The sequence below is a fragment of the Rhea pennata genome, chromosome 1 (genome assembly GCF_028389875.1).
Source record: "Rhea pennata isolate bPtePen1 chromosome 1, bPtePen1.pri, whole genome shotgun sequence".
NCBI lineage: Eukaryota > Metazoa > Chordata > Aves > Rheiformes > Rheidae > Rhea > Rhea pennata.
In genome coordinates this window covers 13,664,973-13,679,503 of record NC_084663.1, presented here as the reverse complement: position 1 = coordinate 13,679,503, position 14,531 = coordinate 13,664,973, and the positions used below count along the sequence as shown (strand labels likewise).

General features: G+C 36.9%; 1 protein-coding gene across 3 annotated transcripts in view; it reads left to right on the top strand.

The window, feature by feature from the left end:
• Nucleotides 1-14,531, top strand: part of FBXL13 (F-box and leucine rich repeat protein 13) — a 98,732-nt gene that overhangs the window by 78,272 nt on the left and 5,929 nt on the right. For 2 of the 3 annotated variants that reach the window (XM_062581648.1, XM_062581657.1), the window contains 3 exons: nt 1,781-1,864; nt 10,167-10,301; nt 12,150-12,313. In XM_062581648.1, coding sequence (XP_062437632.1) covers nt 1,781-1,864; nt 10,167-10,301; nt 12,150-12,313 — 383 coding nt within the window. The remainder of the gene's footprint in view (nt 1-1,780; nt 1,865-10,166; nt 10,302-12,149; nt 12,314-14,531) is intronic. The other variant, XM_062581642.1, reaches the window with a different exon arrangement.

Below are 14,531 nucleotides of genomic sequence, written 5' to 3'. Positions count from 1 at the left end.
AGTCAGATAAAATGATTATAAATTAGCTTTGAGTTGATACCAGGTTTTGTCATCATATAGCAAAAAGTATTTATAATGTTCTTTAATTATCAAGTACAGTAAAGTGGTGCTACTTTTACAGGAAGAAATTATGCTTATAAAGCTGCACTCTCAATGTCCTTGTAAGTTCTGACACAAACTCTTTTGGGGATGATCATGAAACACACGATTATTTCTTGTCCTGAACAGGGATGGTTTGGTCAACAAACCCCGGAAATCTACAGATGTTCATGAAGCTTTTGAAAGTAATAGTCACCATATATGTCAACATATGGTGTGTGTTGAGAAAAATGCAAATTTCTTTGTTTTCAACAGTAGTCAGGATTGGAAATCTTTTTCATTATTCCATTTTTTGTTTTTATTCAGCCTGTGAGATTCCAGGAATTTGCAAAACTTGAACTCCAGCCAACTTTTCTAACATTATTGTTAAAATGGCCACATCTGGATTCCAGACACTATTTACACATGCTTGTTTTTTCAAGAAGATATTTCCTGTCTGAGCAGTACTGTTGGCTGCCTAATTATAGATAATTTATTAAATCTATAGAATGAAGCTACAACGTTTTCAGTAAAGTTTGCTCTATTGATATGAAGCACACGTACCTTCTGCTGTGAATATTAAAATACTTTTTAGAAGTCTTCAGTTTCAGAATATGCAGTTCTTCAGATTAGAGAGTTTAGGACCAGAACCTGGTCCCGTTTCCAGGTGAACAAGCAAGAAAGCACGAAGCATCTTCTGATCCTTTTGCACTCCTAAGATGGGGGTTTACCAAAGTTATCACCTCCCTGTTGTCTTGAGTAGTGTGGAATACCTATGCGAATGTGACTGCATCGTTGCAAATACGGCCTTGTGCCTTAGCTGCAGCCATATGGGCCTCACTATGGGGAAATCTAACATATTATGTGGCTGTAGCAAATTTCTTCTTCCCACCAAAACAAAAACAGATTGCATGAGAAAAATTGTTTTTAAAACTCCAAATTTTGAAGGAGATACGCAAATGTATCTTGCTTTATGACAGTACTGATTTGTGTCCTGTGGAAGTATTTCACATTATACTACTTTTCTTAATTTCTTTCATTCTGAATAGATAGGAAAATACAGTATTTTACCTTTTCCATTGAGTTATTTCTACATATAATTAACCCTTGTGTGCTTCAAGCAAAAATGAGGATAAAATACATGCAGTGTGCTGAAGTAAAGGCTGTGCATAAGAGCCTTGCATTTATTTGTTCCAAATAGAGATGGTTAAAATAAGACTTACTATTCTAATAGATTCTGGTGGATCCAGGAAAGTCCTTTTAAATAAACATTTAAGAATCTGAGCTTAACTAGTCAATAATGAGAACTGCTTCTAGTTTGATTGTAAGAAAAATGCCAACCAATACAGGATTTATTTTTGACTATGTGAGAATGGAAACATAAAGGAAGCGTTTGTGAAGGAGAGAAATCTGGTCCATAGTTCCCACAATTAAATTTTTGTGGGACTTTGGGCAATGCATGTGCATAACATCTCCAATTCTCCTTTTCCTTTGTAAAAAATAGATAATGTTTTGGGGATATTCTCAAGGATTGTTTTCTAATGTCTTAAAAGGTACTGTAATTCTTAGAGGCTTTAATATACAAGCATTGGATATACTTGACCATTTTAACCTATTAAATGTAATTACATAAAATTTTATGTATTGATTTTTAAGATTGATTTTTCTGTTTTTTTTTTTTTTTTTTTTTTTTTTTTTTAAGGGTTTGAGAGCCCTTGGCTGCAGTGGAAAAATAAAGGAACTTTCTATATCAGAATGCCAAAACATCAGCGATACTGGGATTCAGGTAAAACTTCACCTCTTTTTAAAAATTTTCTGGAAGCCTCTCAGTTTCTTGAAATTAACTGTATCCAAAACTGATCTTATTTTACTCTGTATGTCATTATCTCCCATCATTCATTCTTTATTACTTTATTCTGCATTCAGTCTTACAAATGGTTCTCCCCCTTCATTCCTTCTGTTTTATTGTGAATTTAAATGTCTTGAATTCTGTCCCTCTGTAGTGACTCTTAAATTCTCCCCTTTCCTTTAACCTCATTTACTATTTTTTTATTTTAGTGAATCCAAAATATGGCAGCAAAAAATTGTGTTTTCACACTGTGTCATGAATTTCTCTTTTCCATTTTATACGCTTTTCTGGCTTCCTGACCTTTTACGTATTCTTTTTAAAGACAGAGACTTTATTTTCAGACACTTACTCAGCTCTTTCCTGGCTTGGATCTTCTCTTTGTCTCCCCTTATTCCTCATCTTAATTTCTTTGATTTATCTAGTAATCTAAACTTTATCTCTGTCAATTTTGTCTTATTTCGCTTCCTTTTTTTCTTACTTTTGTGTGTGTACACAACTAAATTTCTGTCAAATTAGAATGCCAAAATGAACGCCAAAGTAAAATGATTGATAATTTTGTTATTGAAATCGTTATAGGCTCTATCCAGACATAGGTAAAATTGCTTTACATGTGTCTTTCGTTTGAGATTGGTAACAGACTAAGGCAGATTCCCCTGTATGTTATTCCGATCACTTTAAGAATGGCAGGTTGAATCCTTTCCATCGTAAGAGCAAGACATGATTTTCAATACTCTGAGCTAGTACATGATGGCAAAAATCACAGAAAGTTTCTAGCTTTCCATGCTGTACTGGCCCCGTGCAATCTGGCTTTCGCATGTTACTTACTGGCTTGCCTTGCTGTTTATTTCATTTAGACTACAAGAATCTGACTTCCTACTGATTTGTACAGGACAAGTTACAATCTAAATTGCTGTTACTATTGTTTCTCCCTTGCACTACAGATCCTCTACTAATGCTATTTAAAATGTATTTTTCCAATTACTAGTGTGGGCTTTCAGGTCTTGCTCACTTTGTGCTTTTTTAGTCAGCGATGAATTGAATGCCGTGATTGCTTGGCTGAGCACATCTAGTGCAATGGAGCAGTTAAATTCCCTTTAGTCTGTTGCACTTGATGCTTCATGTGCTGCTGCTATTTTTTCACACATCATTATCTTGTATTGACACAAAAATATTTCTCAATACTTTCCTCTAATGGTATATTTCTTACCAGTTAAGATCATAAAAAATAATGGAACATCCTTAAATAAGAAATGCATATGCATCCTCTACAAATTGAGCGGATTTCTTAGCTATTATATGGGGAAAATAGCATAAACCACTAAGTAGTTGTTTCAAAAAGACCTGTTTAAGCATCCCATGAAAACATCAAATGCAATGTATTTTAAGATAGATATTTGAATTACTCACTTATTCTTAAGATCTCATCATGTTCACAAAGAACCAACTGCTAAATTTCACTAAACTGCATTTTTTCCATTGTTTTCCTTTCTAAAATGATTATTAAGTATTGTGGTTTTGAAATTTAATCTTGGCTCTGAACACTATAAAGCTAGATATCATTCTTAAAATATAAAAGATTAATTTGAAATATGCATCTTTTAGTGTTCTGACCTCAGTTGTGGCCTATAAACTTAGACATTTACCAGGGCCAATAATCTTTATAAAGTTATGAGACAGGAAAGTAATTAAATTCTAAAAAGTCAACCTAAAATTTGAAGTTACTGTGTAAAGAATTATTTAAATTCATGATAAGTTATAAAGTCACACAGTGACAAAATATTTTTTCTATTGAATATTTAGTAATTATCATTGAAATATTAATACTAATACACATACAGTATTTGAGCTCTATTTTACAATGTTTATAAATTGTTTTATATTTGTTGCTTTTTTAAATCAATGTTAATGATGAGATTTCCCATCCAAGTATTTATCATACTTACAGAATGATCACAGCAGTTACTACATATTAAATTCTGATTTACTAGCACTCATTATCTTGTTTTGGTAAAATCAGTTATTCTGTGTTACTATAATTCTTTTTATGGATAAAGCACTGAAGTGGAAACTGGAAAAGATTCAGAGAGGATAATAAGGATGATCAGAGGTACGGAGCACTGCCCATATAAGGAGCAGCTAGGCAGGCTAGGAACCTGCAGTCCGGAAAGGAGGGAATACAGCTGAGATCTGTACAGTCATAAGTGCCATGAAAAGGGTAGATAGGGATTAATTTCTTGCTGTTCACTGCAATATATAATCTAGTGGGCATGAAGTGAACTTAGTTTGAAAACTGAGAAGAAACAAAAGGAGATGGCTCTTTCCAAAATGCATAGTTAAGCTGTGAAATTCCTTATCACCAGATATTTTGTGTGCTTAAAGTTTACCTAAATTTGTTTGGAGACTTGACAAATTCAGTATAATTGCATAGATTTACTGCTTTGTGTTTGAGAATAATGTTTATTTATAATAAATAAACATTAATTAGTAACTTTTTACAAGAAAGAAAAATTTGTCTTGTTAGGAAGAAGTGAGGTATTTACGTCCAAATAAGAACACTTTTATCTATAATTGAGAGCTGTTCCTAACCACATTACAGAAATGTTTAAATCATTTTGTTTAATGATACTAGTTTCATGCCCATAAACATTTGCAGATCTTAAGACTGCAAGTACAGGCAATGCCATCATGTAATCCCAGTTTTCAGCTTCTACATTTTTTTCCATTATAAAGCTCCAACATCCATCATTTTATAGCCATATATTATAAGAATGAGTCAGTCCTTGCTGCACCACAAGGGATGCATCTGGATTGAATCTTGTTAGCCTCAATACATGTCAGGCCATTAGAATTTGCTTCTTTAGGTGTAATTCTGACTGGCCTTTCTTGAATGTTCTGTGTAAAGTTCCATGTTTTTAAACAAAATAATGACCAAGTACATACACCTTGTGTATATCTCACTGAAAGTGAGCATAGAGCCAGTTTTCAGAACAGAATATTCACTTTTGCATTGTGCTGTGGCTTATGGCTAAGAGTTTTTTTCAGTAAATGTTTCATCACATAAAATAAGCTCTAAAAAAGAATATGGAAAAAAGTTTTCACACTTCCCCCATATGCAATATGAACTTGAGCTTCCTGAGGATTGGAGAACATGAAGATATAGCAGTTATAGGAGCCATGTTGTCAGGGATTTAGGAAGGGCAGGAGAAAGAACAAAAGCTAAGGAATTGCCCTGAAAAGAAATGTTAAGTCCTTTTTTGTAAGTTGAATCTAAAGGTATGTGTTTATGGAAACTTTGTAGAAAGTTACCCCATTATACACTGCACATCTTGTTAATTCTTTGGTTATATAAAAAGTATTTGAATTATGTGAAAATAAAATGTATATTACGAGTACTTCTTTATTAATGCTGTCAAAGTAAACTGCAGAAAGTTCCAGTATGTATTGTACCGAGGCATTACAATATATAACTGGTTATATGATCACATATTTGTAAATAGGATCTGTACTCATTCATAACTCAGATGATGCTCACCTAAAAAACAGCAATTCAGTATTTTGTATTTTCATTGATGCTTTGGTGTCCTCAGGTGCTATCTACACAGAATTAAAATTGTGCATGTAAGTTAGAAAATGATTTTGTTTTCTTCTTACGGTATTCATCTCTTTGTAGTGGCTGAACATTTTGCAAACATCACTTTTACCTTCACAACACCTCTGGAGATCATAGTCATAGATGTAGAACCAGGAATAGAGAGATGAAGAGAGCAAGCAAGACTCCATTTCCCTCAATTGCCAATATAAATTTAGTATCAGCATCTGACACTGGGCACAGAGAACATGAAGAATGAAGTTTTTAAGCACCTGTGCAATATTTACTGTAAATGACTTAGGCCAGCAGCACAAGGAAAAATGTTTTGGATGAGAGGAGACAAAATTTGGTATCCCAAGAGAGGGTTCTGGTGTCTCAATGATCAGTCTGTCCTTTTCTTCTCACAGCGTCTCGCTTTGAGTCCTTGTATGCTGTCTAACTTCTGTAATAAATAAGCTACAGAAACTTAAGAATCCTGATTCTTTCCTGGAATAGGTCCATCCTTAGCACTGAATTAAGTCAGTAAGGCTATGAAAAAGACTTCGGAAGCAAATAATGAAAAATTGAATATTCATACATATTCACAAAAGGCCCAAATGAAAGTTCCAAAAGCAAATCCTAGTTTTTGAAAGCTTGGCTTTGTGACTATAATGATGACACTTTAAAGGTTTTGTTTATAACATTTCTGTTGTTAAAAACCCCAGACACTTCAGAATTTGATAGGCCATGGCATGATATCATCTTTACATTTCCATACATTGTTAGCCATTTCAGACCAGCTGATTCTAGTTCCTGGTTTTGAATTCCATGTATAGAAGCACTAGAGATGAGAGGGACATTTAAGTGGGTTTTACATGTAAGTGCTACCAGCAGAAGAATGGCAGGATTTGGAGATGCTGGTTTTGTTTCAGTTTTTAATGGGAGGACACTTCCGTGAGCACTGTCCTTTCAGCCGATTTTCTCTTTCCAAGCACTGCCAGGTGGCTCTTCCTGTTCATTTCTGTCCAGCTTGTTTCTTCTCTCTTGCCTCTAAGGATATTTGTGTCATTCTTCTTTCAGACTGCAATCTTTAGACTTTCATTGCAGTGTCAGTCTCAGTGTCCTATCCTCTACTTTAAGCCTTTTTCCCTTACTAGTCATCTCACTACTAGTAAGCAAAATGGGCTAGGAAACATTTGGTAGCCTGAGGCCAGCTGGCATGGCACAACTTTCAGCCTACTTCTATCAGAGAGCATGCTAATAATTTAATCAGTATGGCTGATCAAACTTGTGCCCAGGTACTGCTAACATTACCAATAGAAACATAGCCCTATAGTTCTAGTCTCCTTGACAAAGACGTTGTTTCTGGTGAAATCTTGAGCTACAGCTCTACTGCAGCAGGAGAAATGCCACAGCTTTTCATAAGAAATGTTTTTTACCTTTGAAAAAAAATGTCATTTACCTGCTTTTGCAAATATGCAAATTGTTTTTCCAGAATAATTCAATTTTAGTCAAGTTCACAGCAAATACAATTTCAAAAGGCCAGCATGCTGAAGTCTGACGCAGTCACGAGCAATTGGAATCGGATCACGTAATTAAACGCATTAACAACAGCTTGGATCCCAACCCCGTATCTCGTATGCTTTTGCCTTTTCTTATTTTGGCATTAACACTCTGTACACATAGACCCAAAACACTTTTAATTTGTTTTTGCTATCACTTTCACCGTTGATCACGTATTTTGTTCTGTCAGCGATTGGTGACAGTTCTGCAGAACGGCAGCATTGCATGTTGTGGCAGCTAACCTGAAAGCCCTGTGTAGATCCTCTCCCCAGAATATTAAGTTCATTCAGTTAGAATTAAAAGGATTCAAGCTAAGGAGATAGCAAGGTTTTCTGTATCTATTTTCATATTACATTACATGTGTAAAGCTGCCAAGATTTCTTTCATTACTAAAATTGATTCTAGAAAGCACTGAGAATCTAAAGATGCTGAGTAGTTCATTAAAACACTTTTCAGTGTTTTCACCTAATCTGACAATTTATAAAAATCTCGACTTGAGCAAATAGTGGTGTTTGCAAACCAACGTAGGGGTTGTCTTCAAGTTAGGAGCAATTCAGAGCCCAGCTTTGAAGGATACTTTAAATGTGTACGTAGACAAACTGTATCAGTAAAAACAAGATAAAAGTACCATACAAGCATTGCAGTCTTGGCTTCAGCTTGTGCTACATACCCTAGCTGAGAATGCAGTGACTAAGTCATCACATTTGAGGCCAAATTCTGAAGGGAGTTGAGGTTCTCTTACATGCAGATAAAAAAATTCTCTTACTGAGAGTTCAGAATGTTTCTGTATTGCAGTAACACCCTGTAAAGCTGTGATTAAAATAGGAAAGGTACAGAAGCCATTTTTTATAAACCCTGAATTGTCCATTCTGACCATCTTAGGTTGAATTGTTCACATTCTGGTATGTAGTAGAATAAAACAAGAACCCCCAAACCCAAGAAGCACTGCTTTAGTACATCTGTACTAATAGATAGAAAAAAAAAAAAAAAAAGAAATTAGAGCTAGGACACCAAAGAAGTGTTCTAAAAATCTGGTCCATGAAATAAATTTCAGACAGTAAGCTTCTTTGCATCTATTCATGTAAAACTCGTGAAACTCGCTCACAAGTTCTGGTCATCAAAAAGCTAACATTTACAGTGATCAGGCATATTTTAGTGCCTCAGCGAGTTGCTGGTTTAAGTAAGGAAAAATAGCTATGTGTCAGAGGCAATAGTCTGACTACTGTGGACTTTTCTTCAGAATTTGTATGCATTTGTATGTCTCTGGGTGCATGCACGTCTGTTATGCAGCCATGTAGTCCTTACTCGCTTTGCCTCAGGACTACTTCTAGAAACTTCTAAAAAGCTTCAAGCAATCAGCATTTTAATTCGGTCTGCTACGTAATTATTTCCTTCTTTTCCTCTATAGAAGTAAAATTTCCATGCCAAAAATTGTCAGATTACACTGGCCTTATGCCATGATTAGCAAGCCTGAAAGATCCGCTTAGTGACAGATTTAAGGTCTGATATCTTGGAGCCGGTCCCAGCCGACAACCTTAGAGGGGCAATACTCACTGAAGCTAAAACTTGCTTGAACCACAAAATGTCCTGCTGTTGGACAGAATACTCACATCATGGCATTATTAAGTGAAGAAATACTGTCTTCTTTTGATGGTTTGCTGCTTGAGTTCACAAATCTGTTGTCCCTTAAGGAGAAAGGTTCCACGCTGAGCTACCTTAGAAGTAAGGAGCAGCCCTGGAGGCTAGCAACGGCTGATTGCCCACAAACACAAAATTACAGCATACCTCTACCTTCTCCTTCTCTTTGGGGGCCTGCAAGTGAACACTCTGTGTTTGAAAAAGATGTAGTCAAAAAGATTGACAAAGTTTCAGAGTGCAAAGGAGAAAAATGTCTTTTCTGAATCTGTGTGGCCTTTCATAGAAGTTTCATTGCAAAGAACCATGCATAGTATCTCAAAGTTACGTCCACCTGCGTTTCAGGGGAAGCAAGAATGTATGTGGGCTGCTCTGAAATACTGTTTAAAATACATACTTTAATGTAATTTTTGTCAAATGCTTTGGTTCATATGGTCACACTTCAGAGGTGCAAGTATCAAATATAGATGAAAAATACATCAACACCTTGAACTGGTCAAATTGTCCCTTTGGTCTTTTTAGTTGGCCTGGTAGATTGCATGGAGTAGGTATTAATGCAAAAATTCAAGAAATCATACAGAAGCTGGAATGTCTTAATAGTAAACCTTATGCCTATTTATCACTTGCCATCTGCAGGTCTCGAAAATGTTTTGTAAGCAGTTCTTGCAAGCTTCATAACTTGTGTGAAATTATCTCAGCTCCATTTTACAGGCTGGGAAACTGAGTCACTGATCTATGAGCTTGATATTTTCAAAAGTTATTTCTGTTTTATGGAGTGTTTGAAAAAACTAATACCTGAGTTACAAAGGTACTGAAATTTAAGTCAGTGAGCTCTACAGGTGCTTAGTAGCTCTAAAAACAAGGATAGACATTGCACTCCACAGCTATCATAGCAATAATTACCGGAGACTATTGGCACATCAGCTGCAGTGAGCTGCCCTGAATTTCACTTTGCAAATCAGAATCTAGAATATTCCTAAGTGACAGTCCTGAAATCCTTACCCATTCCTTTCAAGAAAATAATAGTATTTGTACAGATACAATTGCTTGTTCACTTTGACAAAAAAAAAAAAAAATCTCTGTTAATATGCACAAAAATGGGCATTTGCAGACAGTAGAATATATGTCTTGGAGACTGATCCTTTGAGCACAGACTGTTAGGTTTTGGGTTGTGCTCATTTTAAAGGACACAAATTCAACATATTTTGATATATAGTCAAAGCTGCATAAATTTTAGTCTAATGAACACATACTGTAATGCATCAGGGTCAGAGATGGAAAATGACCTCTTCATACATCTCTTCTATTCCCAGGGAATTTACAGCCTATAGCTGAGTGACTTCACTGATAGTAAAGGATACAAAAACCAACTGAAGTGCTTGAAGTGTATCAAAGGATTAATGTAAATGTATTATAAATTGAGAAAAGTAGAGTAGGTATATCACCAAGGAATGATCTCTGTCACTCTTTCAGGAGTTCTGCCAAGACACAAAACACCTAGAATATTGTCATGTCTCTTACTGCCCTCAGCTGACGGATGAAACTGTGAAAGCTTTGGCATTTCACTGCCACAAACTTACATCTGTCAACATAGCTGGTTGTCCGAAGGTATGTATAAGAACCGCTAAGGAGAGTTGTGGGATTGCTATTCCAAAGAAATAAATAGTATTACTCAGAAATTTGACCTGTTGGCATGTGTCTTGCCACAATTCTACAACTTACTCCTCTAATTTAAAAATCAGAGTCTAAGTTCAATTGACTTTCCATGAATTTTACGTTCTGAGAGCCAAGCCTTTAAAATGTTTGGCCTTCTACTCGTTGCAATTAGAACATCAAGCTGTTCGTATTAGGTCAGGTAAGAGTCTGTATCTTCAGTAGTTGCTGTATAGGGAAGAGCGTGAACAGAGAAGAGCTTTCAGTGATATTTCCTGCAAATATGCTCTCCATTTCTGGGGGTCTGTGCTGTGTGTGCTTCCAAATGGTGGTGTCTTTGTTTTAATAGCTCTCAGTATTTTCATGCTTGATTTTTTCCAGTGCCTTTTCTGAATCCAGGTAAAGCCAACCGTACTAGCTTCTGCCTAGCTGAACTAGCAAGACTGTTCACCAAAGAACCAAAACTCCTAATGCAATGCATGGGGAGACCAGATATCTAAGAAATAGAATTTCAAGAGCTTGGCAAATCAGTGGAGAATCAGCTACATAACCAGGGATGAAATACTACGGAAGGGGTAGACTGTTTGGAAGAAGCAGTTGATCTGGGAAGCTGGCTGCTGAGCCACTGTTAAGTGCCTTCTGGATATCTTGCTGTATAGCATCTCTTGGCATCAGTCAAGCTCAGCAAGCCCTGCTGGCTAGGGCTAGTGCTGTGACTATGGCACCGCTGCTCCTCAATGTATCATGTCTTCTTCCAGTCCTATGGATCCAGAGGTAGCAAATACTGTGTATTTTGAGCATGAAGTAAAGCCTGCAGTTTAAACTGGAGCGTGACTGGGCTCCCACTGCTTTGGGGCTTCCACTTTGGAGTCATTTTTTTCAGTGTTTTTCAGTGTGGTTGGGCTCCTGGAAGGTTTCTAGCTATGAGTTGATTTGTTCACTCAGCTTCATCAATACTAACCAGCATAAATTGGGACATGATGAGAAGTCTGAAATAAGCAGAGTACAGCCTTTCCTCGCATGTTCCAGGAGGACTGTGTGGGAGATAAGGGGCTTCATTTCATTCATTGTTCCACAGACAAGATCACAGCAGCTTCAGCTCTTCTCCTCTCTTTTAGGTTCTTACGATATTGGCTCCACAATGCAAGTTACTTCTCTCTCTTTCCATCATTTCACCCCACTAGGATCAGAAACATTCTAGTTTTAATAAAGTGTCTTTTAAAGGTCTTTAGCATGTGCCCCTCTAGATTTTTGGTACTGACTAAATATAGTAATTAAAGTATGTGCGTAATTTATTCATAACTCTTTCTGCTAGGTCAGTGGAGCTATTAAGTATCTTGCATGACTGCTTTTGTACCTTGAAGACTCTGTCCCGTGTGTTTCTCAGGTGGAACTTCCAGTATTAATGTTAATGAATGTCAGTTTAGAAAAATGGAACTGTGAAGTGAAACTAAGTAGCTCTACTTCAGAGGAACAGAAAAACATCTCTGTGTTAGAAAGAACAACACAAAAAGGCTTATGTATGGTACATGCACAGTTACGGCACTGGGAAAGTTAAACCATTCTGATTTGGTGAAAACCCCAACACTTCAAAATGTATTAGAAACATTTAAGTAATGCCTAATGCACTCCTGTAGAGTCTGTCGCTGAGACTTAGAATTCTGCTGTGCTAAACTTTACTTCCACGAGGTATTATAAAGTTCAATTTTCCCTGCAAATCAGCTAGTAAAATTGTGAGCTGTTTTTCGTTTGAACTCTTCAGTAATCCTCTAACTTGCATGTATTTTGTTGCTTCGTTTACAGATGACTGATCTATGTATTGAGTATTTGGCTGCAGCCTGCTGTTACCTCCATTTCTTGGATATCTCTGGTTGCATTCACCTTACTGACAAAGCACTGAAGTACCTTTGGAAAGGTTGTAAGCAACTCCAGATTCTCAAGATGCTGTACTGTAGAAATATTACCAAGTAAGAGGGTATTTTCTAATCTAAATTCAGAGATAGTTTTAAACCCCCAAATATAAAGCCTGTCTTCACGGACGTCAGGGTGCTATGCCAGGTATCTGGCTTGAGCCATCTTGCTCCTTTATCTTGGGCTGTGTGTGTCCATATTGCAGCCTTAGGATACTTATAGCTCAGTGTAGGTATCTACGTGTTCTACAGTCAGCCAGAAGACAAGGAAAATAGGGACCCCATCTGTCTTTACAGCAGACAATGTTCGGTTAGGAAAGAATGCGCAGACCCAGAATATCACTTCAAGGGCACACGGAGCAGGAGGGAGAACAGGCTGGGCCCAATGCTCTCAGCTGTCCCACTGAGGGCAGGTGTATTTGAGCTCACTCGGAGGGTTTGCAGGACTCTGTTCCCCAAACATTGAGTGTGAGAATCTGGCAAAAGCGGACTTGCATGTGGATGTGGCGTGCACTCAAAATGCAACATGGTTATAGCCAATGAGTCAAAGTGTCATAAGAATAGTTTCAAAAAGTGTAAAAGTGAAATGTATTTTTATACATCTTTCCAAAAATAGTCACCTACCACACTGTAATCCAATTTCCCCATTGCTGTGAATGGACCTAGTCTCTGGATTCCACATGGGAGTCAAAAGCCAGTCAGTTTTGGTCAGGTTTAGACCTGAGTTTTCAGCTCTAAGGCTCCAAGATCCAAGATCTCAATCTAAGATATAAGGCTCCAAGATGCAGCTCCAAAGTCTGCCAGCCTTCCATAACGTTAAGAGCACCACAGAGCATTTGCCTTACACCTAGGACCGTACAAGGCCAGGCACTCTCTGCACTCTGAAATCGTTTGGATAACAACTTAAATTCTAGCATTTTGGCATATCTGATTATAAAACTTAATCAAACTTTATTACTTCATTCCAAAATGTATTATGTATCATTAGATTAAATAGAGTATCTGTATTAGGAAAGCTCTATAATCTAACAGGACAACTGTAAATTAAGCATTCCCTACTAAATCATTCCACAGTTTGGTAGTCAGTATAGAAAGGACTGATGCAGATACTTAATAACTTAAAAGCTGTTTACACTTTACTTCCTGCTTTCCGATCCCCCATTGGTTTATTTCCTCTAACTGGCCTGCCACAGACAGTTCTGCTATCATTACTTTTCCTTACTTGTCAGGTTTCTTTTTTTCTCTCTGATATAGATTTCTTAATGTCATCTCAAAACATCTTTCTCAAAAAATCTACTTTTAATTAAATGCTTGTTAGCTATGGAGAGTGTTTTGAAGGAGTGGTATGCAACACCAAAAATAATATAAAAAATCTAGAAGTATTTCACTCTTCATTACAGAAAAGAGATTTCATATAGCTTAATTTCCTCCCTACTTTCAGATTTAGTTTTTCCTATTAAGCCTCAAGGGATTATCTCTTCACACCGAAATTATTATACTTGCTCTTTCTGTGCCTTAATAGCCTCTAGAGCAGTGAACAGTGTATCCCCTTTCTTGAGCTCTAGTTGCCTGTATGTTTTCCTTTAGCACAGAGGAATGTTGCAGTAGGAACAGAAATGTAAGCAAGTCCCAACTCATGTTGGCTGAGCCACGACGAAAGAATTCACCTGATTTCTCATAAAATCATTTACATTATTGTTGCAATTGAAGAATTACCAGGATACCGAGGATTATACCTCTGCCTGAGGGTCCCATATGCTGTGTGGGTTCACTGAGCTTCTTGATTAAATTCTTCTGACTCTGCCAAGGAATTTCCCAACCAGTTATTTTTACTGTAAAGAAAGCCCCGGAGAGTTATATATCTTCACAAAACAAAAAAGAGCCATCAGACACACTTCTCCACCCAAAGCTATCTTTCCCCTTTTTGTGAGTCTGAAATCCGTTCAGCATGATAGAACTAGGAAAATTTCCCTAATTCTATTTTCTCCAGCCAGATTTTCTGGCATGTGAAGGTGGATGGTTCCTTTCTTAGTCTCTTAACACGTTGCACTGTAGGTTCAATGATAGGAAAGTCTTACTCATGCCATCTGAGTCTGGGACAAAAACTCTCAGGTGGATCAATCATGGAAAAAATTCAGCACTGGTGATTTTTTTCCTAGTTCCTTCTCACATGTCTGAAGAACCTGCCTTGACCTAGGCAGTCTGCTGAGTAGACTGAGCATATCAAGATCAGAGTGGCCTTTCAACACAGACTGTAAAACTGTTGTTAGAAGGA